General features: G+C 38.1%; 1 protein-coding gene across 1 annotated transcript in view; it reads right to left on the bottom strand.

Annotated features, from left to right (window-relative positions):
* Positions 1-20,845: 20,845 nt before the first annotated feature.
* Positions 20,846-24,562, bottom strand: part of LOC140934796 (uncharacterized) — a 34,181-nt gene continuing 30,464 nt past the window's right edge. Inside the window, exons 32-36 of the mRNA XM_073384362.1 lie at positions 24,382-24,562; positions 23,661-23,838; positions 21,829-22,028; positions 21,475-21,499; positions 20,846-21,057 (exon numbers count right to left, since the gene is read on the bottom strand). The exon at positions 24,382-24,562 is cut by the window's right edge and continues 97 nt beyond it. Of these exons, the coding sequence (XP_073240463.1) occupies positions 20,948-21,057; positions 21,475-21,499; positions 21,829-22,028; positions 23,661-23,838; positions 24,382-24,562 (694 nt within the window). The 3' untranslated portion in view covers positions 20,846-20,947. The remainder of the gene's footprint in view (positions 21,058-21,474; positions 21,500-21,828; positions 22,029-23,660; positions 23,839-24,381) is intronic.

Raw genomic sequence — 24,562 nt, 5'->3', positions numbered from 1 at the left:
CTTACAGGAGACAAAACCAGTCCGCGTGTCCTGCGTGTTGCGCATTTCTTTCGCGTAGTGCGCGACTACCTTGGCATGCGTAGAAAATGGTGCAGTAACAATAGTGGGCACTGTCCTTAAAGGGGGATGGATTTTCGTTGGTCGGTCGGATTTTGCAAACTTGGGCAAATGATGACTGAACGAAAATGTAATAGTCAGATGATGACCATAAGGTGACTAGTGAAGCGCCATTTCCACCAAGTTTTGGCATAAATAACAATTTTATCGCTGAGAGGTAAAAAGGCTGAAGAACGCTCGAAAGTCAATAAAGTAAAAGGCTAGGGATGAAACAAATTTGTAAGTAGACCTTTAATAATAGAACCAAGAGAGCTGATAATAGGACAGAGAGAGAGAGAGACGCCCAGTCCAGCCTTTGGCATATTTTTATTTCACCAAGTTATTTTCTGAGAAATTAAACACTATCGGAAGTTGCTTTCCGGAGAGGTCCGCAAACTTTTATTCAGCGTCGTTTAAAAAGAATTACAATGTTCTGAATTGTTTGCTTCGAGGAAGTCGCGCGTGGACTTGATGACATTTCAAACAATCGATAAAATGTGCGGACTTCTCTGTAATTAGAGTTCCATTTATTTACAACCTCTATCAAATAACTTTTTATGCCGGCCAACTCCCTAAGATTCCCCCTCCCCATTATTCTCTCTTCTTAGAACATAGCATGACACAATTGATAATAAATCTACATTTTTATTTTATTCAATTGTCCAATTTCAAATTGCCATAAATAAAAAAATATTGTTTTCAAAATGTTCTCCTCCCTGTGGTGGTAAAATTTCTAATTTTTATTAAAATTTTGTCTGTCATTTTTCATAAATGGTCAGATTAACATGAAAACCCATAGTTTTAATGACAGATGGGAAATGTAACAGTTGTCAATGAAAACGTCGCTTTTGCTTACAGGGCAAAGTAGTTTTAACCACTTGAAAACATATGAATCAAAGTGATATTGAGAAAAAAAAACTAATATTTGGAAAAGGTAAATCATGGTTAGAAGCAAATATTCTTGTGGAGAGAGAGGGAAAAAAGATTACATGACAAACACGAGAAGAAAAATCTACTCGAGACACGCATATTTTTCGCCTGTATATAGGAGCGAGAAGGAAGAAATGGTTTAAGAATTGATGACTTCGTTGTCACGTGAATTAAAAACATATAGGTCCTTGAAAAAAACCCCAGGAATTTCTTAGTGTTTGCTTGAGAAAAGGGTAGACGGTAGGCCTGGGAATGTCTTGTGTTTTAAGTTAGAGGGGAACTGATTATTTCTTGGGATAATTAATAATCTCTCATTGTCTTCTGCACTTATTTTATTAATAAGTATTTTTTACCATGCAACTTTATAAAATTATATCTTTGCTGTTATTTACAGTTCCATATAAAGCTATACCTCATTGGACCCTTTCGGATTGCTGATGAGAGCCAACAACGCCTTCGTGGATGTTAGCAAGCACTCTATCTCCTCGTGATTGGTCGATAATCATGTGTTATCTCACGAGCATATTTTGGTGGTACTTCGGACAACCCCTGTTTTGCCGGTGAAGTAAAATTTAAATTATGCAAGCGATTCTAAGAAAAAGTCTGCTTTGCATGAACAAATTTTAAGTTCTCAGTAGAACCCCCGACTTCGTCTCGGGCTTTAGCAAGATTGGTGATGGTTTAATTACGACCCTTGACTGACTACAGTTCACCTGAGAATTCGTCAAGTTGATCGCTACAGACGCATGAACGCCAATAAAAGCAAACAACGCCTTTGTGTATGCCACTAAGCAGTTTTTCTCCTAAAATAGTTGCTAGTGATTGGTGTGATGGTTGTTGTTCAATGTGATACACGTACCAACATACTATTGGACCAATTTATTTAGTAAATGCTTTGTGTGGAAACAATTATTTAGTATGCAAATATTCCATTAAAAAGCAAATGATTCTATCAAAAAGGGGGCTTTCAGCAATTGTATGAAATGAAATTTGTTTTCTCAAAGCAAACCACTTGGCCGAGGGCTTTGGCATAGCTGTATTGAACTGTACCGACACCATTTTGTGATTATAAAATGTTAACGTTTCCTTACAACTTAGTGATGTGAGATATCAAAATTAATCGGAAAAATAACTTTATGAGCATCAGAGGTTCACGAACGTCTCAGTTACTTGTACGAGAAGGTTAGTTGTCAGTTACTTTCACTTTCGAGCTACAGTCCATGGTCCCGTGGTTCTTCAAATGTTCTGGACTGGAGAAATTCAGCTGGCGTGCTCTATTTCTCAAGATACCAAACTATAAATTCATAGTTGACATAATAATCGTGCAATTTTTCCTCCTCCTGTTTTCTGCTGCTGAACACTGAAGAGCCTACGCTGAGCCGAAAATCATGGGTATTTTTTTCTGTGACGACGGTGTGCACGTGACTGATGGAACTGGTGTTTCTAATTACCCCACTACGCTCATATTTTACAAACAAAATTAAAGATTCTGCTAATTTCGTTTTTTGAGGGTCTAGAAAGTTGACTTACACCGATGTGCCATAAAGCACAAGAACTTTTCTTCAGCTAGAGGGAAACCGGCCACAAATTTATCATGAGAGCGGAAACAAGGATGTAACTTTTTTCAAGTCCGTGAAAACTGCTAGTTGCTATAACTCTACAATATACCAGTAGCCCAATAATTCTGAAATTATGGGATTTGTCAGGATATTCTGAAAGAACAATGTCCAAGAGGCCTACTTGCCAAAAATGAGCATTTCGGGGCAAATTGTCTCTGAGATCGTAGCCCAGTTATACTCAGCAAACTCCATACAAACCCTTCTAATTTTTTTTTGGGTCGACCCCAAAAAAATTTAGAAGGGTTGGTATGGAGTTTTCTAAGCATAACTGGGCTACGATCTCAGAGACAATTTGCCCCGAAATGCTCATTTTGGCAAGTAGGCCTCTTGGACATTGTTCTTTCAGAATATCCTGACAAATCCCATAATTTCAGAAATTTCATTTTTATGACGTCACACTTTAGTACTCTATTGCTCGTTAATAAATGTTAACATTTGCTTACAACACAGTGATGTAAAATATCTGATTAAATCGGGTAATACGCATTAGACGTTCACGGACTGTTTCTGGAAGTCATGGTTGGTTTCTTTCGCTTTCGAGGTACCGTTCAGTTGGTCTTCAGTGTCCCCTGGTACTGGATACGCTTTAGATGAGAAAAAATTTGATTGGTGTTGCTCCAGACTTGCCCTCAAGTCGAGCTCGAAATGTTTTGTCAAGCGCAAAGTGCGAGCTAGAAATTGTGTATGTTTTCGCTGGCAAAGTGAGCAAGAGACCACAATAATCGTCGAACTTAAAATCCTTCAAAATCGCTCAAAAAATGCTTTTGAGGCAAATGGACGACTATATACCACAGGTAAGGTAATTTAACGTTTATTTAACATTGATTTATAAACATTCTTAGCGATATATCGCTATGGGTGAGGCAAACGGTAAATCCATTACATTTACTATAAAATGACTTCGGTTACACACACAGATTGTGTGGGTGCCCTGTGGAGAGACCGGGAGCGGGGAGTTCGACTTGTAATCGTATGAAGTGACGTCATTTTGGCGCGAACTATTTGCGTCCAGACTGGGCGGAGCTGTCAAAGTATGTCAAAATAAAAACTGTTCGGACTGATTGGTAATATTTTTTCTGCGTGGAAAATCCGGCTTTTGGTAGTCTCACGACTGGTAAGGAAAAAAGAATTCCACTAACGCTTAATTTCACGTTGTTCTTCCCGACAATGCTTGTCAACGATGCAGTGAATCAAAAGAGAATCCTGCCCTGTTAAATATTGACTTTATTGACGTTATCTTTGACATGAAGTTTTCAGCCGAGAGAGTATATACCAAAAAAATCAATATAACAACACATGAAACAAGGTGAAATAAAAGTTAAGTAAAAGAGAAAGGAACAACAACTATATATTGAACATTAACATAGAAAATTACTTGGCTACATACGGGTTCCAAGGTTAAATTGGAGTTCGGATTTATAACAATTTAGAAAAAAGGAGGCGACCGTTTACAGGTGCAGAGCGGACGAAAACTTCCTATTTTTTAATAATCTGGAATTTCTCGTCGGTTGTGTATTTATTCATTCGGAACAACAGTCACAAATAATTTGCCGAAACTGTGGTGATGGAAACAAAAAACTAACAGAAAAAGTTCTGGGCCCAGTTGTTCGAAGGCCGATTAGCGCTTAACTTGGGGTTAAAATTAATCCTGATTTCTTTTTCTTGTGTTCAAAAGCATTTTCTCGGATAATTTCTCTGTTATTTTCATCATCAACTTGTAGACAAAAATAATTAAAACTGAAATACTTTTTGAGCTTTCAAATCTGAATTCAAATCTCGCACTAACCCTGGGTTATTTTAACCCAGCTTCGAACAACTCGGCCCTGAAGGTTAGAGAAAATTTTTCATGGTGTATGTGCTCAATGCGCTTTTAACCGTCAGCTGCCAGCGAAAATCAAATCGAGGGATCAACATCTAAGGCTAAGAGACGTGCTATCGGTGCTACAACAACCAAACAAATGGGCGAAATTTCGTCTCTTTTCCCATACCGTAAAAAAATCGAAAACAGAAGGGGCAATTTCAAATATCAAGCTCTTGCATGAGTCGCTATCTGCTGATGCCGACAAAAACTCATCCTTTCAACCGCAGAGATGTTAGCGAACATCTTTGTTGTGTAAACAGTTTGATAGAACACACTGCACTCTGCTTTTTGTTTGAATACAGGCGATATAGAGGAGACGTTGAACACGAAATAATCGAATTAATACAATCTGCATTAAAAACTACGAGTAATCGGAGCTTAGGAGAGTGCGTTCGATATGTTTGCTAGGCGTACAGGTAGCAGTTGAGGGGAAAGGGTGGATGGTTCTTGCGATAGATAACTATGATTATTTCATATTTTGAACGTAAGGGTTGCGTACAGCGAAACCTCGATTTAAACTGTGTATCGTAATGAAAAGGTTTTGAAGGCTAGTGATCCGCGTGATGTCGTATGGTTCGTCTCAAGTGCTTGTTATTTGAGGAGACACTGGCCAGACTCCTTCGGGCGTATAAAGAACTTTTACTGACGCAATAGATGTTCTACAGTCAGGGCGCAGTTGTTAGAAGGCCGATCAGCGCTTAACCCGGGTTTCTTTTTGTTTTTGTTAAAAAAACATTTCTTTGGATAATTTTCTCAGTTATTTTTAAGAGCGGGACAATCATCAACTTGTTTGCAAAATGAAGCTTTCACATTTGAGTTAAAATTTCGCACTAACCCTCCTCGCCTGGGTTACCTTGACCCAGCTTTGAACAACCCGGCCCAGGTACTGTTAAAAAGCAAACAGTTGACAGAGTTTTAGATGTAATCATTAACTTTATTTAATAATGTAGACAATTACTGAAATTTACTATAAAATGCCGGAAACTGTTACTGGCAAGTCTTCGTAACTTGTGATGATATTAAAGAACGACCCAAGACCACATTTTTGTGGTGAATGCTGGGGCACAATGATAGTGTTTGAACACTGGTTCACTTATGCATCACTCAATTCCACCTGCGCCCAGCCCTCCCCCCTTCCGGCTGACCCCCGGGCATTAGCATTTTTTTTGCCTTGGATGGCAAATTCCCGGGGGTGGGGACGAAAAAAGAGGGCAAATGCCCCGTCGTCCGTCAACACTGCAACATTTTTCATTGATCGTACGGTCAAATGGTGCCATTTTAAGCATTTTAATGTGCGATTTTTTGTATCTAACGTCTTCCTTTGTAACAGCGCTGAGGATTCTAATTAATACAAAATTATTGACATTAAAATTAATAGAGCGCCGTAAAGTTATATGTTATGAATAGTTTTATAAATATGAAAAGATGTTCTTCAAATAATATCAACAAAAATTTGATTCAATAACCAAGAAACGTTGATTCACATCGATAGCTCCAATTTCGTTACGTAATTCGGGCTTGAAAAGCAATGAAGAAATGCATACCTACATGTAGAATCGAGAACATGCCTTTACAACCCTCTACAATTTATTCCTGTCCTTAACAGATAAGCCAATCTGCTTTTTTTTCAGTAAAACCTCCTGTGTAGTTATATTTTGATAGAACCGCGTGCGTGTCAAAAGCTCGGGTATGTCCCGGGGGTTGGCAAATGCCCGTCCCCCGGGCAGTGCAAAATTTGCCAATGCCCCACCCCCGGGACTGACAGCCCGCTGGGCTGCGTCCAGCTGCCGCCCGGGGGGGGGGGGGGGGGCTGGGCGCAGGTGGAATTGACTGATGCATTACACTACACCTCAATTTCACACGTTTCAAGGGAATCATCGAAGCCTTCAGTGGAATGTGCGGTGCGGCTCACGTCAATAACTTTTCCAGTAATTTGGTCGAGTGTATTGATTTCAGTGGCTTGAGTGGCGCTACTGTGGGCTGGTGATGTTTCTCCAAATAAATAACATAGAGCTAGAATATTCGTTTGTTCAGCGCCGAAAATATCACAAGTCATGATGAAATGGTGCCGCCGAGCTTCATATCTCGGTAGATTTACTTTGTGGAATAGCGGCCGGCGAGCTACACAACTCGGTAGAGTTACTCTGTAGCATTACAGCCGCCTAGCTACACAACTCACTAGATTAACTTTGTGGCACAAGAGACGCTGAACTTTACAACTCGCCGGTAAATTTACTTTGTGGCACAACGGACGCCGAGCTAAACAACCCGGTTTGATGCATGCACCAGGAGTAGCATGCATTTTCCAAAGAAAGTAAGATTTTACTCAGGGTGTAAACTTTCAGCACACTTTTGAAAGATGAATGCTTTGGAAGATTCATTAAACACAGATCGATAGTAGACCTTCAGCAAACTCTTAAATATGCACGCTTTACGAAAATTCAGCTCACTTTTAAAAGATGAACGATTTACGAAGACAGAATAGCAGACCTCAGCAAACGTTTGAAAGATGAACGCCGAGGACACACGAATCACCACTTGAGTTAGCGCGTCAAAGTGAGGCAAAGCGTAAGGAAGCGCCTCAAAGCGAGGCAAATGTGTGTCGACGACGACGAAGAATGCAATCTCGATAAAGCCTCCCTTATTAATTGCACAGGACACCCAATAATTCACAGAACACCCAACACAAATTAGGGGCTGCTTTCTCGTACCTCGAAGGCAATAAAGGACTGCTGCAATCATCGTCTTAATTTGAATTTGTATTGGATCAAAACAGCTGAAGTCATATTTCATGTTGCGTGATTGAGGTTGATTGACGGCCATGAGTAAAAACCGTTCGTGATTCCTAATGTAAATTTGGCGCAGGGGATAAAAGTCTTTCGCGCTGGGGCCTACCACTGAAACTGGAAACGGAAAGCGAAGGACTTTGACAAAGTCTAGTGTTACCCTTATTTCTTATGATACCTAACTAAAATTTATGGTTGACGATATACTCCTGCAATTTCTTCGCCCTCTGTTTTCGGTTGCTGAACAGGATCCTAACATCGACGATAAATTATGCAGATGCCGATGAAAACTGACGGAACTTATTGGGCCAGTTACTTAAACGGAGTTTAGCCAGTGTTTAACAAAACCGCGTTCTAAGCCATTTTCAGTTTGCCGAACGCTTTTACGAAACACCATTTATCGTGAACAATTTCATGGAAGCATATAGCGTAGACTAGAAAAACATTTTCCCTCTTAAAATAACCCAAGGAAGAAGAGATCTGGAGGTCCAAAGATTTCCTAAACCGCGGTCTAACTTAGATATCGTTCAAATAACCGACCAATTGTTTCTTGAAACAATCGCGCTTAGAAAAACATTAATCATATTAAATCCATTGGCAGACTGGAAATGTTCTTAAAAGCAGAATTAAAGATTCTTCTGCTTTCAATACTTTTTGGAAAGTTGACTCACTGATACACCGAAGTACACTTAATGTAATGCAGGGTTACTTTCCTTTAGGAGGGCGAAATCGCCTGCAAACTTTTCATAGTGTAATAAAGGATTTGCTTCAAGCTGGAAACTGCTAGTTGCTACAATGATGTATCAAATTTTAAAAACAATTTATAATAGCTCACCTAAGAGTTTGTGGAGTTGATTGTTACAAACGCATGAGCTGCCAATCAAAGGAAACAACGCCTTTGTGGATGTTAACGCTAACAAACACTTTATTTCCGAAAACGTGGCAAGTCCTTGGTGTGACTGAATGACAATCACGTGATAGACACGCTTTAAAATAGTGTGGTAATTGAATGGGACAATTGATTTTTTGTCTACCAATGTTTCTTTGTGTTGAACGATTTTAGGAAAAGGACGGTTCTGAAAATAATAGCTTTCAAATTCAGCTTACAAGAGGAAATCATTTCTCGAGCCGTAAAGTATTGTAACAGTTATTAGTAGAAGAATATTAAAATTCATACCTTTCCAATCAAATTATGAATTTTATTTTTCATTTTCAGTTTAATTTCCCCTTAGTAACCGGACAAGAGTTCAGATCAGTAATGGTATCGCTTTAAAAACCCTTTTTAAATCATTATCAGTCTTACCTTAGTCTCTTTCTACTTTTGAGTTTTACGACTTGTGCTCTCGCACAACAATTAGTCAATGATAATCTCTACCCCGGCATTAAACTTGTTAAGGTTGAATTATTTTGCCTCAGTCAACGCGTTTAAAACTGAGATTCGTAGAAACTATGAAACGCTTCGTCTCACACTTTTCAAAAATTTCGAAGAATTTTAAAACAGCAGCTCATGTTTACTTCCGATTTTACAAGCAAAACTGCCGCAAGGGTTTCGAGTGGCCGTTTATTAGCTTTTCCACCTAAAATATTTGAAACAAAACTGATGAACTTCTTGAAACCATTAAAGTGGCTCAAATTTAAGCCATATTAAAAAAAATTATAATTTGTTCAAGAAGCGTTTTTTTTATGCTACTCTACAAAAGAAAAATTTGCCACATATTTTTTTTATCTGTGGAACTTGTTCTGATGTAGCCCGATTGAAGTTACCATTAAAAGTTTGTCAAAAATGTGTCTCCAGGGGCGTAGCTAGGGGGGGGGGGGGGGGGGGTGGGTCCTGGGGTGCCCGTGACCCCCCCTTGGTAGGCCTTCTTTTGAGCAAACAACCTATATCTTGGCCGTAAAAGCCATTGTTGAAAAGCCCACTTTTAAAATTTGTTTTTTTGTAAAGTATTTTCGTCAACGGCTCTTGTCTTTAGTTAATATGGGCCTTCATGCCGCGATAATACGACTGAGCCCGCCGATACACGAGGGAGAGCATCGGTATAAACCATATATAGTCGACATGACAATCTGGTGAGTATCCTCTGTGACCCCCCCTTTGAAAAACCCTGGCTACGCCCCTGGTCTCAGTTCGTGGTATTTTTCAGATGACTAACGATATTGTTATTAAAAAAAAAATGGGACTCAGTTGTTCCTTTTTTTTGCCAAGAGTCACATATGAAAGCTCATGGGGCTTGGAGAGTTCTAAAGAAGATCTTAGCGCAATCTCGGGTTTGCATAAGTAGCTTGAACCTCCCAACCACCCTCTCGTGTTTATTCCAGGCCATGCAAACAACGAAAAGTTCTCTAAGCCCTAAAGTTAAAGTTTTATCTGAATTAATCAAGGAAATAGCTTTTTGTTGAAAATGAACTTTAAAGGTAGACGAACCCAGTAACGCGAAGTAAAGGTCGGCTTATTCGCTTTCGAGCTACAGCTCAATATTTCTTGTAGATGATCAAACTTTTTGGTCTGGAAAACTTTGATCAACTGGCATTAATTGCTCTTATTTTTCAAGATACTTAACTAACATTCATAGCTGACGATTTTATCCTAAAACTAAAGCTTTCTTATAGGAAAACTTATTATTTTTTTCCAGTATTATGCAATCCATTGACAGACTGACATATTTTACACACGGAATTAAAGATTCTGCTGATTTCGTTTTGAGGATCTAGAAAGATGACTTACACCAATGTGCCCTTACAAAAGCACAAGTCGCTTTCTTCAGCTAGAGGGAAACCTGCTACAAATTAATCATTGCGGAAATAAGTATATAATTTTTTTTCAAGTCATGGAAACTGCTAGTTACTATAGGCCTGCAATTTATAGCTTATTGTTTTGTCTAGTAACAAGCACTTTATTCCCGAAAATTTGGCAAGTCACTGGACAGGTGTGATTGGATGATAATCATGTGATAGACACGCTTTAGCATACTATAGGTGGTAATCCGGACAATTGACTTTTTGTCTATTTTAGCGATTCTAAGAAAGGGAGGAAATCAATATTTTTCGAGCAGTTTTCAACATTTTCACTTTCAATTCCCCTGAGTAACTGGACAAGTGCTCAGATCAGTTACGGTATCGCTTTAAAACCCTTTTTTAATCATTATCAATTTACTCTTTCTACTTATATTTCGAGTTTTACGACTTTTTGCTCTCGCCTAACAAATAGACAATGATAATTTCTACATTAAACTTGTTAAGGTCCAATTATTTTGCGTCAGTCAACGAGTTTATTAAAACTGAGATTCGTAGAAAGTATGAAACGCTTCGTCGCACACTTTCAGAAATTTCGAAGAATTCAAACTAGCAGCTCATGTTTATTCGGATTTAATAAGCAAAACAGCCGCAAGGGTTTCGTGAAGCCAGTTTTTGCTTTTGACACCTAAAGTATTTGAAACAAAGCTGCTGAACTTTTTCAAACCATTAAGGCGCTTAAACTAAAGCTCTATAAAAAAAATAAAAAATTGTTTTAGAAAGGTTTTTTTGGGCAGTCTAGTGACGAAGAATTTAATAATTTGTTCATCTGTGGAACTTGTTCTTATGTAGACCGTTTGAAGTTACCTCAAAACATTTGTCAAAAATTTCACTTAGTTAGGGGTATTTTTGAGATGACTAACGAAATTGTCATAAAGGGCAGGACTCAGTTGTTCCTGTTTTTGCCACCAGCCACATATGCAAGCTCATGGGGCTTGGAGAGTTCTGGAAAGTTCTCTGCGCAATCTCGGGTTTGCATAACTAACTCGAATTCTCCAACCACCCTCTCGTGTTTTTTCGAGGCTATGCAAACATGGAAAAAGTTTTAGCCCCAAATGTTAAAGATTTATCAAGAAAATAGCTTTTCGTTCAAAATGTGCTTTAGAGGTTGACGAACCCAGTAACGAGAAGTAATGGTTGGCTATAATTCGCTTTAGAGCTACAGCTCAGTGTTCTTTGTAATTAATCAAACATTTTGGTCAAAATTTGATCAACTCGCATTAATTGCTCTTTTTTCTTAACTAACACTCATAGTTGACGCTATTAGACTAAAACTTCCTTGCCTACTCTCTTAGGGTGCTGAACAAGAGATTTTTCTGAGAAATTGTGGACATTTTTGCTGCGACGACGATATATGCTGATGTCAATGAAAACTGATTGATGGAACTGATGGTTCTAATGCATTACGCTTAGGAAAACTGGTATTGGTTAAATTACGACCTTTGACTGACTATAATAGTTTCAAACGGACTTATAGATTCTGCTGCTTTGTTTTGAGGGTCTAGAAAGACGACTTATACCGAAGTGTACGAAATCGGAGTCGCTCTCCTCGAGTACAGCAACAAACACAATAATTATTAACGGAGACACTCAGCATAAATTTGTCGCGTTGGAAACTGTTACTTGCTGGAAGATTTATATAATAACACTATTTTTGCTCACCTGAGAATTCGTGGAGATGATTGCTAAAGACGCATGAGCTGCCGATGAAAGCAAACAACGCCTTTGTAGATGTAACTGAGCTCTTTTTCTCCTAAAATATTTGCTAGTGATTCCGGGTCGATGTTCACGTGATAGACACGCACTGGCATACTATTGGTGGTACTTGAGACAATTAATGCTTTGTGTGGAACCAATTTATGCAAATGATTCTATCAAAAAGGGGGTTTTCAGCTTCCAAAGTACGCTTTCTCAAAGCAAACCACTTGCTCTGTTGAATTGTACCAACACCATCTATTACTCAAATGTTTACGTTTGCTTACAACTTAGTGATGTAAGATATCAAAATAAATCGGCAAAATAGCTTTTCTTCTAAAATGAGCTTCAGAGTTTCACGAGAGTCTCATTTGCTTGTATGAGAAGGCATTGTCGGTTACTTTCACTTTCGAGCTACCGTTCAGTGTCTCCTGCTTCCTCAAACGTTTTGGACTGGAGAAATTCAACTGGCGTTGCTCTGTTTCTTAAGATTCCAAACTATAATACATGGTTGACATGATAATTGTGCAATTTTTCCTTCTTCTGTTTTCCGCTATTATATATTTTTTTGGATATTTTTTTCTGCGACCGACGATATGACTGATGGAACTGGTGTTTCTAATTAACCCACTGTACGCTTAGGAAAACTAGTTGTTTTGTCCAGGAATGTAGTATAATCCTTTAAACTCTTTAACGACTGACACATTTTACCAACAGAATTAAAGATTCTGTTCATTTCGTTTTTAGGGTCTAGAAAGTTCAGTTGCACCGATGTGCCCTAAAGCACAAGTCACTTTATTCAGGTAAAGGGAAACTGGATACAAATTTATTATAGCAGAAACAAGGATATAACTTTTTTCAAATCAGTGGAAACTGCTAGTTGCTATAGGTCTACAATTTATAGCTTATAGTTTTGTCTAGTAACAATTATTTTATCCAAGCGGTTCCAAGAAAAAGGGGGCATTGTTTACGGTTGGTTAAGTATTGTGTTCAAGCCAGTCTTGGGGAGAACAAAATCCAAATAGATTTGTCATCTCTGGACCCTGTTTTTGTTTCTCAAAAAAAATTTTAATGGTATAATTGAAAAGACTGAACTTTATTTACAAAAATTATATAAAACATTTGCCTGTGTTTTATCGTGATATAAAGACTAGAGGGTGTGGAAGAATTCTGGAAAGTTCTCAGGGCACACCGTCGACTTCGTCACACGTTTCTCTTTAGCCTCTGTGTGTGGGTACTTGTGCATGTGGACGTCGTTTTGGTCGCGCGTTTTCCATGAAATGGTTGTTTTTTTTTTTTACAAAATCGTCGCTTGCTTCGTATCAAGAATTGTTTTGCAAGATATCGCTACTTGCGAGTTCGAGACCAGAACGTTGACAAAGGAACGTGCAGCGCACGTTCAGTGTCCCTTGGTACTGGATACGTTTTGGACTGTAGAAATTTGATTGACGTTGCTCTGATTTCTCATGATACCTAACTAAAATTCATTTTTGACGATCGATAATCCTGCAGTTTCTTCGCCTTCTGTTTTCAGTTGCTGAACAGGATGCTACTCTCAGTAAATCGTGGATATGTTTTCGCTGCGTCGACGATAATGCATACGCCGATGAAAAGCTGACGAAACTTTTTTGTTTCTTGAAACAATCCCTCTTAGAAAAACGTCAAGAATATGCAATCCCTTGGCAGACTGGAAATGAACTTAAAGAAAGGGTTCAAGATACTTCTTTTTTCGATAGGTTCTAGAAAGTTGACTCACTGATACGCCGAAGCACACTATACGCTGTACATATAATTCGGGGTTACTTTCCTCCAGTAGGGCGAAATAGTATTTTCATAGTGTAATCAAGGATTTGCCTCAAGCTGGAAACTGCTATAGTTGCTATTAAATTTTTAAATCAATTTAGAGCTCACCTAAGAGTTCGTAGGGTTGATTGTTACTAACATGAGCTGGCAATAATAGCAAACAACGCCTTTGTGGATGTTAACGCTAAAAAGCACTTTATTCCTGAAAATTTGGCAAGTCATCGGTGTGATTAGATGATAATCATGTGATAGACACGCTTTAGTATACTGTAGGTGGTAATTGGGACAACTGACTTTTTGTCTCATTTTAGCGATTCTAAGAAAGGGGGGAAATCGATATTTTTCGAGCGGTAAAGTATTGTTATTAATTGAAGAATATTGAAATTCATATATTTCAGTCATTATTAATTTTCTTTTTCATTTTCAGTTTCAGTTCCTCTTAGTAACTGGGCAAGTGTTCAGATCAGTTACGGTATCGCTTTAAAACCCTTTTTTAATTATTATCAATTTAACCTTTAGTTAGTCTCTTTCTACTTATATTTTGAGTTTTATGACTTTTTGCTCTTGCCTAACAGATAGACAATGATAATCTCTACATTAAACTTGTTAAGGTCCAATTATTTTGCGTCAGTCAACGAGTTTATTAAACTGCAAGATTCGTAGAAACTTTGAAACGCTTCGTTGCGCACTTTCAAAAATTTCGAAGAATTGAAAACAACAGCTCTTGTTTACTTCGGATTTAATAAGCAAAACAGCCGCAAGGGTTTCGTGAAGCCAGTTTTGGTTTTTGACACCTAAAATGTTTGAAACAAAACTACTGAACTTCTTCAAACCTTTAAAGGGGCTTAAACTAAAGCTCTATTAAAAGACATAAAAATTGTTTTCGAGAAAAGTTTTTTTTGGCAGTCTAATGAAGAAGAATTTGCGACATAATTTGCTCATCTGTGGAACTTGGTCTGATGTAGACCGGTTGAAGTTATCTTAAAACACTTGTCAAAAATGTGACCTAGTTCGTGGTATTTTTAAGATGACTATATTCTTATAAAAAGCAGGACTCAGTGGTTCCTGTTTTTGCCACGAACCACATATGAAAGCTTATGGGGCTTGGAGAGTTCTGGAAAGTTCTCAGCGCAATCTCGGGTTTGCTTAATTAGTTTTAATTCTCCAACCACCGGGCTCTCGGCGGGGTTTATTCCCGGCATGCAAACACGGAAAAAGGTCTCTAAGCCCTAAGTGTTAAAGTTTTACCTGAATTAATCAAGTAAATAGCTTTTCGCTTAAAATGTGCTTCAGAGGTTGACGAACCCAGTAACAAGAAGTGATGGTTGGCTATAATTCGTTTTCGAGCTACAGCTCAATGTTCCTTGTAGTTTATCAAACATTTTGGTTTGCAGAAATTTGATCAACCTGCATTAAATGCTCTTATTTCTTAAGGTATTTAGCTAACATTCGAAGTTGACGATATTAGACTGACAATTCTTTGCCTAATGTTTTCGGGGGCTGAACAAGAGATTTTTCTGAGAAATTGTGGACATTTTTGCTGCGACGACGATATATGCTGATGACAATGAAAACTGATTGATGGAACTGATGGTTCTAATCCATGACGCATTGGAAAACTGGTATTGGTTATATTACGACCCTTGACTGACTATAATAGTTTCAAACGGAATTATAGATTCTGCTGCTTTGTTTTGAGGGTCTAGAGAGACCGAAGTGTACGAAATCGGAGTCGCTTTCCTCGAGTACAGCAACAAACACACTAATTATAAGCGGAGCCGACTCAGCATAAATTTCTCACGTTGGAAACTGTTAGTGGCTAGAGGATTTAATGACACTATTTTTGCTCACCTGAGAATTCGTGGACTGGATGATTGCTAAGGATGCATGAGCTGCCGACGAAAGCAAGCAACGCTTTTGTGGATGTTAGTGAACTATTTTTCTCTTAAAATATTTGCTAGTGATTCCGGGTGTGATTGGTCGATGTTCATGTGATAGACATGCTCCGGGATGCTAGTGGTGGTACTTGGGACAATTAACGCTTTGTGTAAAAACAATTGTTTTATGCAAATGATTCTATCAAAAAGGAGGTTTTCAGCTTCCAATGTACGCTTTGTATGAACTGAAAATTGTTTTCTCAAAGCAAACCATTTGCTATGTTCAATTTACGGTACCAACACCATCTATTACTCAAATGTTTACGTTTCCTTACAACTTACGTAAAGTGATGTGAGATATCAAAACAAATTGGCAAAAAAGCTTTCCTTATAAAATGAGCATCAGAGAAGGTATTGTCGGCCGTTACTTTCACTTTTAAGCTTCCGTTCAGATTCCCCTGGTTCTTGAAACGTTTTGGACTGGAGAAATTAAACTGGTGTTGCTCTATTCTTAAGATTTCGAACTATAAGTCATAGTTGACGTAATAATCGTGCAATTTTTCCTCCTTCTGTTTTCCGCTGCGCCTACACTGAGAAATCATGGATATTTTTTTCTGCGACGACGGTATGACTGATTGAACTCGTGTTTCTAATTAACCCTTAACGCTAAGGAAAACTGGTCGTTTTATCAAGGAATGTAGCATAATCCATTGACCACTGACATATTTTACCAACAGAATTAAAGATTCTGCTCATTTTGTGTTGAGGGTCTAGAAAGTTCAGTTGCACCGATGTGCCCTAAAGCACAAGTCGCTTTATTCAGGTAAAGGGAAACTGGCTACAAATTTATCATAGCGAAAACATGGATATAACTTTTCAATTTCAGGTCAGTGGAAACTGCTAGTTGCTATAAGTCTATAATTTATAGCTTATAGTTTTGTCTAGTAACAATTATTTTATTCATGCGGTTGTAAGAAAAAGGGGGCATTGTTTACGGTTGGTTAAGTATTGTGTTCAAACTAGTCTTGGGGAGAATAAAATCCAAATAGATTTGTCATCTCTGGACCCTGTTTCGGGTAGACGGGTTGACGTTTTTAATAAAAATGTGTCAAAAAAGGTTTTAATGGTATAATTAAAAGGACTGAACGGTATACATTTTCCTGTGTTTTGAAAGCGTGACATAAAGACCAGAGGGTGTGGAAGAATTCTGGAACGTTCTCAGTGCACACCGTCGACTTCGTCTCAAGTTTGTTATGAGCCTCTGTGTGTGTGGGTACTTGCGGACGTCGTTTTGGTCGCGCGTTTTCCATCAAATCATCGCATGCGTCGTATCAAGAATTTTTTTTTTGCAACATAACGCTACTTGCGAGTTGGGGCGAACAGAACGTTCAACCCTGAACGTGCAGCACACGTTTTGGCATATTTCCAGTTGCCTTTATTGTAGGACTAACCTTGTCAAACTTGAAATCGGAATGCAATGCGATAGTCGCTTTAATCTCTAAGATCGTTGTTTCAAGTACTGGATCGTTGCGACTTCGATTTCGTTACAAATATCGATTGCGGAAGAGAGTCTCTTAAGGGACTGTCTCGAATTCTCCCAACACTGTCTCGGGTTCATATCAGTTTAAGTAGACACGAAAACAAGTTTTCTATTGCTTATTAATAATTGTTAACGTTTCCTTGCAACACAGTGATGTAAAGTGTATGATTATATTAGCCGTTCACTGACTGATTCGGGAGGTCATGTTCGGTTCTTAGCTTTCGAAGTACAGTTCAGTGTTTCCTAGTTCTGCATACATTTTGGACTGGAGAAATTTGATTGGTGTTGCTCTTATTCTTATGATATTTACGTACAATTCATGTTTGACAATATAATCCTGCAATTTCTTCGCCTGCTGTTTTCAGTTGTTTAATAGGATCCTACTCTGAGTAAATTATGGATATGCTTACGCTGTGTCGACGATAATTGAGATGCCTATGAAAATTGACTAAAAAACTTATTGTTTCCGTAAGCAATCGCGTCAATCATTAAAATCCTTGGCAGACTAAAAATAATCTTAAGAACAGAAGTGATACTTCTGCTTTAGATAGTTTCTAGAAATTTGACTCACTACGCCGATTGCACATGATGTCATGCGGGGCTACTTTCCTCTAGGAGAGCGAAATCGCCTGAAAACTTTTCATATTGAAATCAAGGATTTGTCTCAAGCTGGAAACTGCTAGTTGCTATTTAGATTTTTAAAAACAATTTATAGCTCACCTAAGTGTTCGTGGAGTTGATTGTTACAGTCGCATGAGCTGCCAATGAAAGCAAACAACGCTTTGCGAATGTTAGGAGGCACTCTTTCTCCAAAAATATTGGCTTGTCTTTGGTGTGCAGTGATTGGTCGGTAATCATGTGATAGACATGCACAAGCAATGGTTCTTAGGACTATTGTTGTTTTCTGTGGTAACATTTATAATTATGCAAGGGATTCTAAGAAAAAACGGGGGCTCGTTAATTTTAGGTTAGCCTTATATAAATCAGTATTGTTTACTACGAGAATATTATAACTCAATTCTACCAAAAACCTTTAAATTGTGGTTTCAGATACAGTATTGCTTTTAAATTCATTCCCTCCTTACTGTCTTTTTCTATCTTGATTCTTCTGTATTATTACACTGAGTTGACTTGAGCTCATGAATATCCAGTAGACCATAATAATCTCTTCATGCCTTACCCTTGCTTGGGTCCATTTTTATTGCTGCCTGAGTTAGGTCCGTTTCAAACGTCGTGCTACTGCCTTGCCTCAGTTAAATGATCGAATTCGACTTTAGTACGACCGTAGGGCGACGTTTGAAAACAAGTTGTGCTGCTGCCGTGTAGCAGTGCAAGCCTTGCCGTGCTACACGGCAGTAGCTCGACTTTGTTTCAAACGTCGTGCTACCACCGTGCCGAACCCAATTCATATATCATAAATACATTAGAATACACTTAAAAGCTTGCTAAACCGTTTCTTTATTTTTGTGTTTTGTTTTCGACAACAGCCGATCTATTCGACGTTTGTAACCAAGTCGTGCTCGTGTCGTGCTGCAGTCTAGCTACAGTCGAGCCAGTTTAGCAAGGCAGTAGCACGACGTTTGAAACAGGCCTTATCGAGGTTAAAATCGAGATTCTTCGAAATTGTGAAACGATTCATAACCCGCCTCCGAGAATATCAGGGGCACCCAACGTCAATTTTCGGAAAATATCTGTTCGGAAGACGATTGAGATCTAAAATTATCGGAACCTTTGTTGTCAAATTTCTTGCTTGCCTGCCTCTCCTAGGATTTTCGAACATCTAAAAAATGGTATAATTGGCCATTTTTAACAGATTTTTCCCCTAAAAAGGTCACGTAGAATTTTCGGTAGCCTTTTTTCTTGCTGAAATTTTCGAAAAGGTAAGTTTTGAACGCTATAATTTTCGGACCACTAGACTTTCAGCTAGGAAATCCGAACAGATGAAAAATTTTTAGGAGATAAAAATGTGCCTATATCTACTGTTTAAATACTAAAATACCTTTAACGATGCTACGTTTAAGTGGTTTTGAACTATATTTTCGTTGGGGCCCCTGGAATATTAGCGTAGGATTCCAAAAATAAGAGTTCAACTTCATTCATGGACTATAGGAAACATACATTTCGACTAAATAAAGGTTATAAATTTTGCCTAATAAAGTTGAACTTCCCACTTTGAAGTAGTCTTTTGTCGTTTCTGGTCAAATCTGCCCGTATATTTTTTGTAGAAAAGCCTGGAAACTGACGCTTTGTTTTGATTTAGAAGTCGATCGGCATTCGTTAAGTCTCGGTAATCGAGCGTTCTCTTCGAATCTGAGGGCCTTCTTTTCGTAGAAACCCATGTTTTCTACAGAGCCAATCGTTCATTCCGGATGGCTGAACTGCCTCAAGGGTTTTGGGTGGCCATAACTTTTGGGCACCGAGAATCATGACACGAAACGACAGCTAAACTTCTTAACGCCGAAATGTGCTTAAAGGTTAAAATTAAAGAGGTCTTTTTAATGCAATTTTTTTTCAGAAAGCTTTTTTGCTCCTGCTAGCTAGTGGAGAAAACATTTGCCCCATAGATTTGTTATTTTTGAAACTTGTTGGGATAGACGCGTTGACGTTGGCAATGTAAACCTGTCTAAATTTTTTTTTAAATTGAGAAAATGGGAAAGTTCTCTTGTTTTTGCAAATCCTGATATTAAGAATCGAGGGGTTTTGAGAATTCTGGTAAGCTCTCAGTGCAAACTCGGGCTTGTGTGACTCTCTCTAATTCACCCAGATCTACTCGTATTTATAGGCTATGGAGAAACGGACCTTGGGAAAAGGGTAGCTTTTACTTTTGCTTTGGTCTTACAGTTCAGTGTTCCCTGGTTCTTCAAGCATTTAGAACTCGAGAAATTTAACAGACATTGCCCTCTTTATTTAAAGGGGCGGCCGCCTATTCCACGCCTATTTGATATCTTTTAAAGAAGTTAAAACTTGTCTTTGCACCAATTGAATTTCAAAAATAATGCCGGTCCAGTTTTAGTTATTGAAGACTATCAGATTCTTAGGCATCAGAACCAGTTTCCTGACGTCTGTTGCAACGGATGGAAAGAATGGAGGCGATTATTTTAAATATTTCTGTCAAAGGGGGGCGATTATTCGAGGGAGGCGATTAATTGAGGGACGGCTATTATTCGAGGAAATACGGTAGGTTAAAAGTCGCTAAAGGAAGTATTGAGTTCAAAGTACAGAATTGACCTATATGACAGTAATATAATCATCCTCGTGACAGCCCTTTTAACGATATCTAACCAACATTCATGTTTGAAGATATAATCTTGCAGTGTCTTTGCCTCTGGGTAATCATGCAAGGATATTTTTCGCTGCGAATACCATAATTATACAGGCTGATCCACCATATGAAAACTGACTGATGGGGCTGGTGTTTGTAATGTATTACCAGGTAAGGCGTTAGAAACACCATTCATGGCTTTTCGTATACTAGTACCACTCTTAAACTTGCGTAAGATTTATTACTAAAAATATGTAGAAGCATTTAGAAGCTGCTGATACATGCTACTTCAGCCTTGATGTGAAAGAAGTCGGCTCTGTCAAACCCATTTCCGTGATTAAACTTGTCCTCATAGTACAAACGTCAATTCTCCACTTTAGTGACACTCACTTGTTCAAACGACAAACCCTCATCAAAGAGTTACTGATTATCAATTTGATGCTGCTTATCTTTCACGTTTATTGTGAAGTTTAGGATCGTAAACAGGAAGGTTAAATTTGCGTCTCGTTTATTCGTCACGGTGACGGGTAACATGCAAAAGTTCATTAAGCCATTTTCACTTTTTGCTGTTTTTAAAGCCGGGAAAATGTTTTGATTTTGTATAAATATCTATAAAAATTTCTTCATTTCATGTTTTGATTCGGCCGAGTTGCTAACAATACTCGGTTTTAGGCCCAGGACCTTTCTAGAAGCGCCATCTTTTGCTGTTCCTTTTGTCGAACATGCTCAGGTCCATTCCTTCAAATATTGAGTTAACATCAGCATCTTTAGTCACCTGGTACTGCCCCCTGCGACCTACATGAAAAAGGAAGCAATTAGAAATTATTTATCTTGCAGAGGTTTCTTTTAAAGAAAAGCTGGGGAATTAAGATGGGCAATATCAGCATAAATAGAGTCTTAAAAATTTTACGATAACATGTTTTTGGTCAACATTGGTTTTACAGAGAAGTGAGTGAAAGGGCTTCATGTGTAATAGTACTGGAGTTGTGACTATTTAATTACTAAGGACAAGTTACTTAACTAACGGTTAGGTGCGAAAAAGTTGAACGTGGTCTTATACCAAGAAACTCATGAATGTTGCACAGTCAACTTACTTGCAGTAAATTCCGCTAGGCTCTTGATTACATTGGATCCTGGTGGAAAGAAAGTGTATAAGAAATATAAATAATTAATTTAATATGAAATTTGTAATCCTCAAACTAGGTTCAAAACTTTTTGCTAAATAGGTAGTCTTCCTCTGTATAATTTAACACTGTAATCAGTTTTAAGAGATGTCGTGAATTGACTCTCGTTTCTTAGGAAATACACTGGCAGAGAATTGCTTTTTTAAAAATTTTATATATGCAGTTAAAATTGAATTCAGAACGTTTCCTGATGTCAAGCGCAATTCAAAACCACTAATTTTTTTTTGCCTTTCGATTAAATCAACCTATATATAATTAAACCGAACTTAACTATTCCCAGTTATATACATACCGTTAAGATTTTCTACTTATAAATACACTATCTTTTGTCTCAATAAATAATCGAACGACGTTACAATAATAATAATAATTAAAAAAACACAAATTGCCGCTTGCCTGTTCCATATTTGTCATCATTCAATCTTCTAAGCTCTTTATGTTCCTTTATATGTTTGTGGCGTAAAGTCAGATACTTTTTCTTAAAACATTCGTAAAATTCAGAAATATCCTCCTTTAGTTGTGATATTGGCTCAGTTCGTTTTATTTGGGAGCCGTTTGTCGTTACTACCACGATGTCCTCTGCTGAGATAAGAATTCAGAACAAAAGGGTTAGACTCATCATCATCATCACCATCCTGCATGATCCTCGTCCTGCTCATCATCATCAGCATCGTAAGCATCATCAGCATCACTTTTACCATTACCCGGTCACCACCATCACTTACCTGGCCGTCATCATCATCACCACCACTATCATCGTCATCATTATAATAACTATCATTCTTTCTCACCACCACCATTATCATGACCAAAATCACAACCATCGCCACCGCTATTAACATCGCCACGTTATTATCATTTTCTTGAATGTTGTCAACACCCCCACCCCTCATCACTACATATGACAAAATCAAATTTCACATTACTTGTAATACTTTTAATGCTATCTACATGATTCAATGCCGCCTCCAATATATATATATTGGGGAAACAAAACGCCACCTCAAGGACCGTTTTAATGAACATAGACGCCCTAAACTTAACCCTCCGGTTGCTTGATCCAAACCGCAGCTCAGAACACTTTCTCAGTAATAGCCACTCTGTTTCCCATATGTTACTTATCCCAATTGAAACACTAGATATGAACGCGACTGTCTTAGGAAAGCAGTGAGGCGCACCTCATTCATAAAGCCAAAACCATCGAGCCTCTGGGAATGAACAAATGTGACGAGCTATAATCATTATGTAATCGTTATCTTTTTTTCGGTTTATTTTTCTTAGCAGCCACACCTTACCACGTCATACCATGTAACTTCCGTTATTATTTACAGTAGTATATATTCTATGTATTCGTGGTTTTTCGTAATAAACCTAATGACTGGTATTGGCCGGTCGAAATATTGTATACCTCAGTCTTTTCCACGTTGTTTGCTCAGTCTTTGCAGACGTCCTTTTGACCTTAATTCTATTTTTATCTTTTTCGACTGATCACGATCTTGTTTGATCCAACGTAGAGCTTCATTGATCGTTCACGGTTTTTGCAGTGGTTTTTCAAGCCTTAGTTTACATTATCCTCACATATACTATTATCACCATCGTTAACACTAAAACAATCATCGTCGTCATCATGCATCTGCACCATAATAATTAGCACCATTATCTTTAACGTTTGTCGTCATCATCATCACACCATCATAACCGAGACCTCCACCACCACTACCACCGTTATCAACGACAATTTTCGGAAAATATCTGTTCGGAAGACGATTTGAGATCTAGAATTTTCGGAACATTTGTTATAAAATTTCTTGCTTGCCTGCCTCTCCTAGGATTTCCGAACATCTAAAAAATGGTATAACTGCCTATTTTTAACCTATTTTTACCCTAAAAAGGTCACCTAGAATTTTCGGGGGCCTTTTTTCTGGGTGAAATTTTCGAAAAAGTAAGTTTTGATCCTTATAATTTTCGGATCACTAGACTTTCAGCTAGAAAATCCGAACAGATGAAAAATTTTTAGGGATAAAAATATGCCTCAATCTACCGTTTAAATACTAAAATACGTTTAACAATGCTATGTTTAAGTGGTTTTGAACTATATTCTCGTTGGGCGCCCCTGCGTTATCATCAACGCTATTATTTTCATCTTTGTATTCATGTATTACTAAAGGCTCTTTCTCATTTCGGTGTATATTATTTTTTATAAAATCTTAGTACCTGATTCTGATGTATGTCTTGATGGTGCTTTTTTATAAAAGCAATAATGAAAGAGAAGCCCCAGAAGTGTAAAGGTACCTAAAGCTCCAGTTAGAATAATCACTGTTTGTTTGTACAAATAGGATTCTTCCGTTAGAAGATCTGACGACGTTTTCACTGCAAAAGGAACATCTTCAGCCTAAAGACAAAGACATCACAGCGTGTTACAAGGCATGACAGCGTGTTACAAGTCACTTAAGAGAATCTGAATCCTCAGCCAAAATTAGAATTTTATTGTAATGAATTGTAAATGTAGTGTGTTGTAATTGTAATTGTTTGAAATAAACAACAGCACTGTTTTTTTTTCCTACACCCGAATGTCGGTTTCCAGCGACCAGCGAAGCAATTTGACTCATTGGTGGACTGAATTTTGAATGATATATTTAGATACACTGAAGGAGGGAAAATTGCGCGCGTTGTTTTCACCTCGGCCTGTTTTCGAAGTTGACGAAGTTTATGGCAGGGGTTAAGACTACGTTAACCTAGGGTGCTTGTGTCAGTCAAAGACAATGTCACAAACAGCGCTAGCGGTACAAAAACCCCAATAATTTGTAAGAAAATTAGGCGTACCTCTGGAAAAATCCTGGCTACACCTATGCCACTCAAACATACCTGTTAAACATAGCCAAAGGTATTTGTGTTTCTGACATGACTAGAATAGAATTCGAAATGAATTTCTAACCTCAATAGACCCCACATGACTCTGTATAATTCTGTGTATATAACTTGTCTCTGAGCGCACATAACTTCGAAAACACTGTGCTAACTTCATGACGTCACCAGTAAGTACAAGTCCATTAGCAGATTCATATCTCACGGGAATGATCTGAATCACTCGGAGCCAGTCTTCACTGAACCACTTG

Source organism: Porites lutea, chromosome 4 (genome assembly GCF_958299795.1).
Source record: "Porites lutea chromosome 4, jaPorLute2.1, whole genome shotgun sequence".
In the NCBI taxonomy this organism is placed as follows: domain Eukaryota; kingdom Metazoa; phylum Cnidaria; class Anthozoa; order Scleractinia; family Poritidae; genus Porites; species Porites lutea.
Note: the sequence above shows the minus strand (reverse complement) of the source record. Positions and strands in the feature narration are given on the sequence as shown.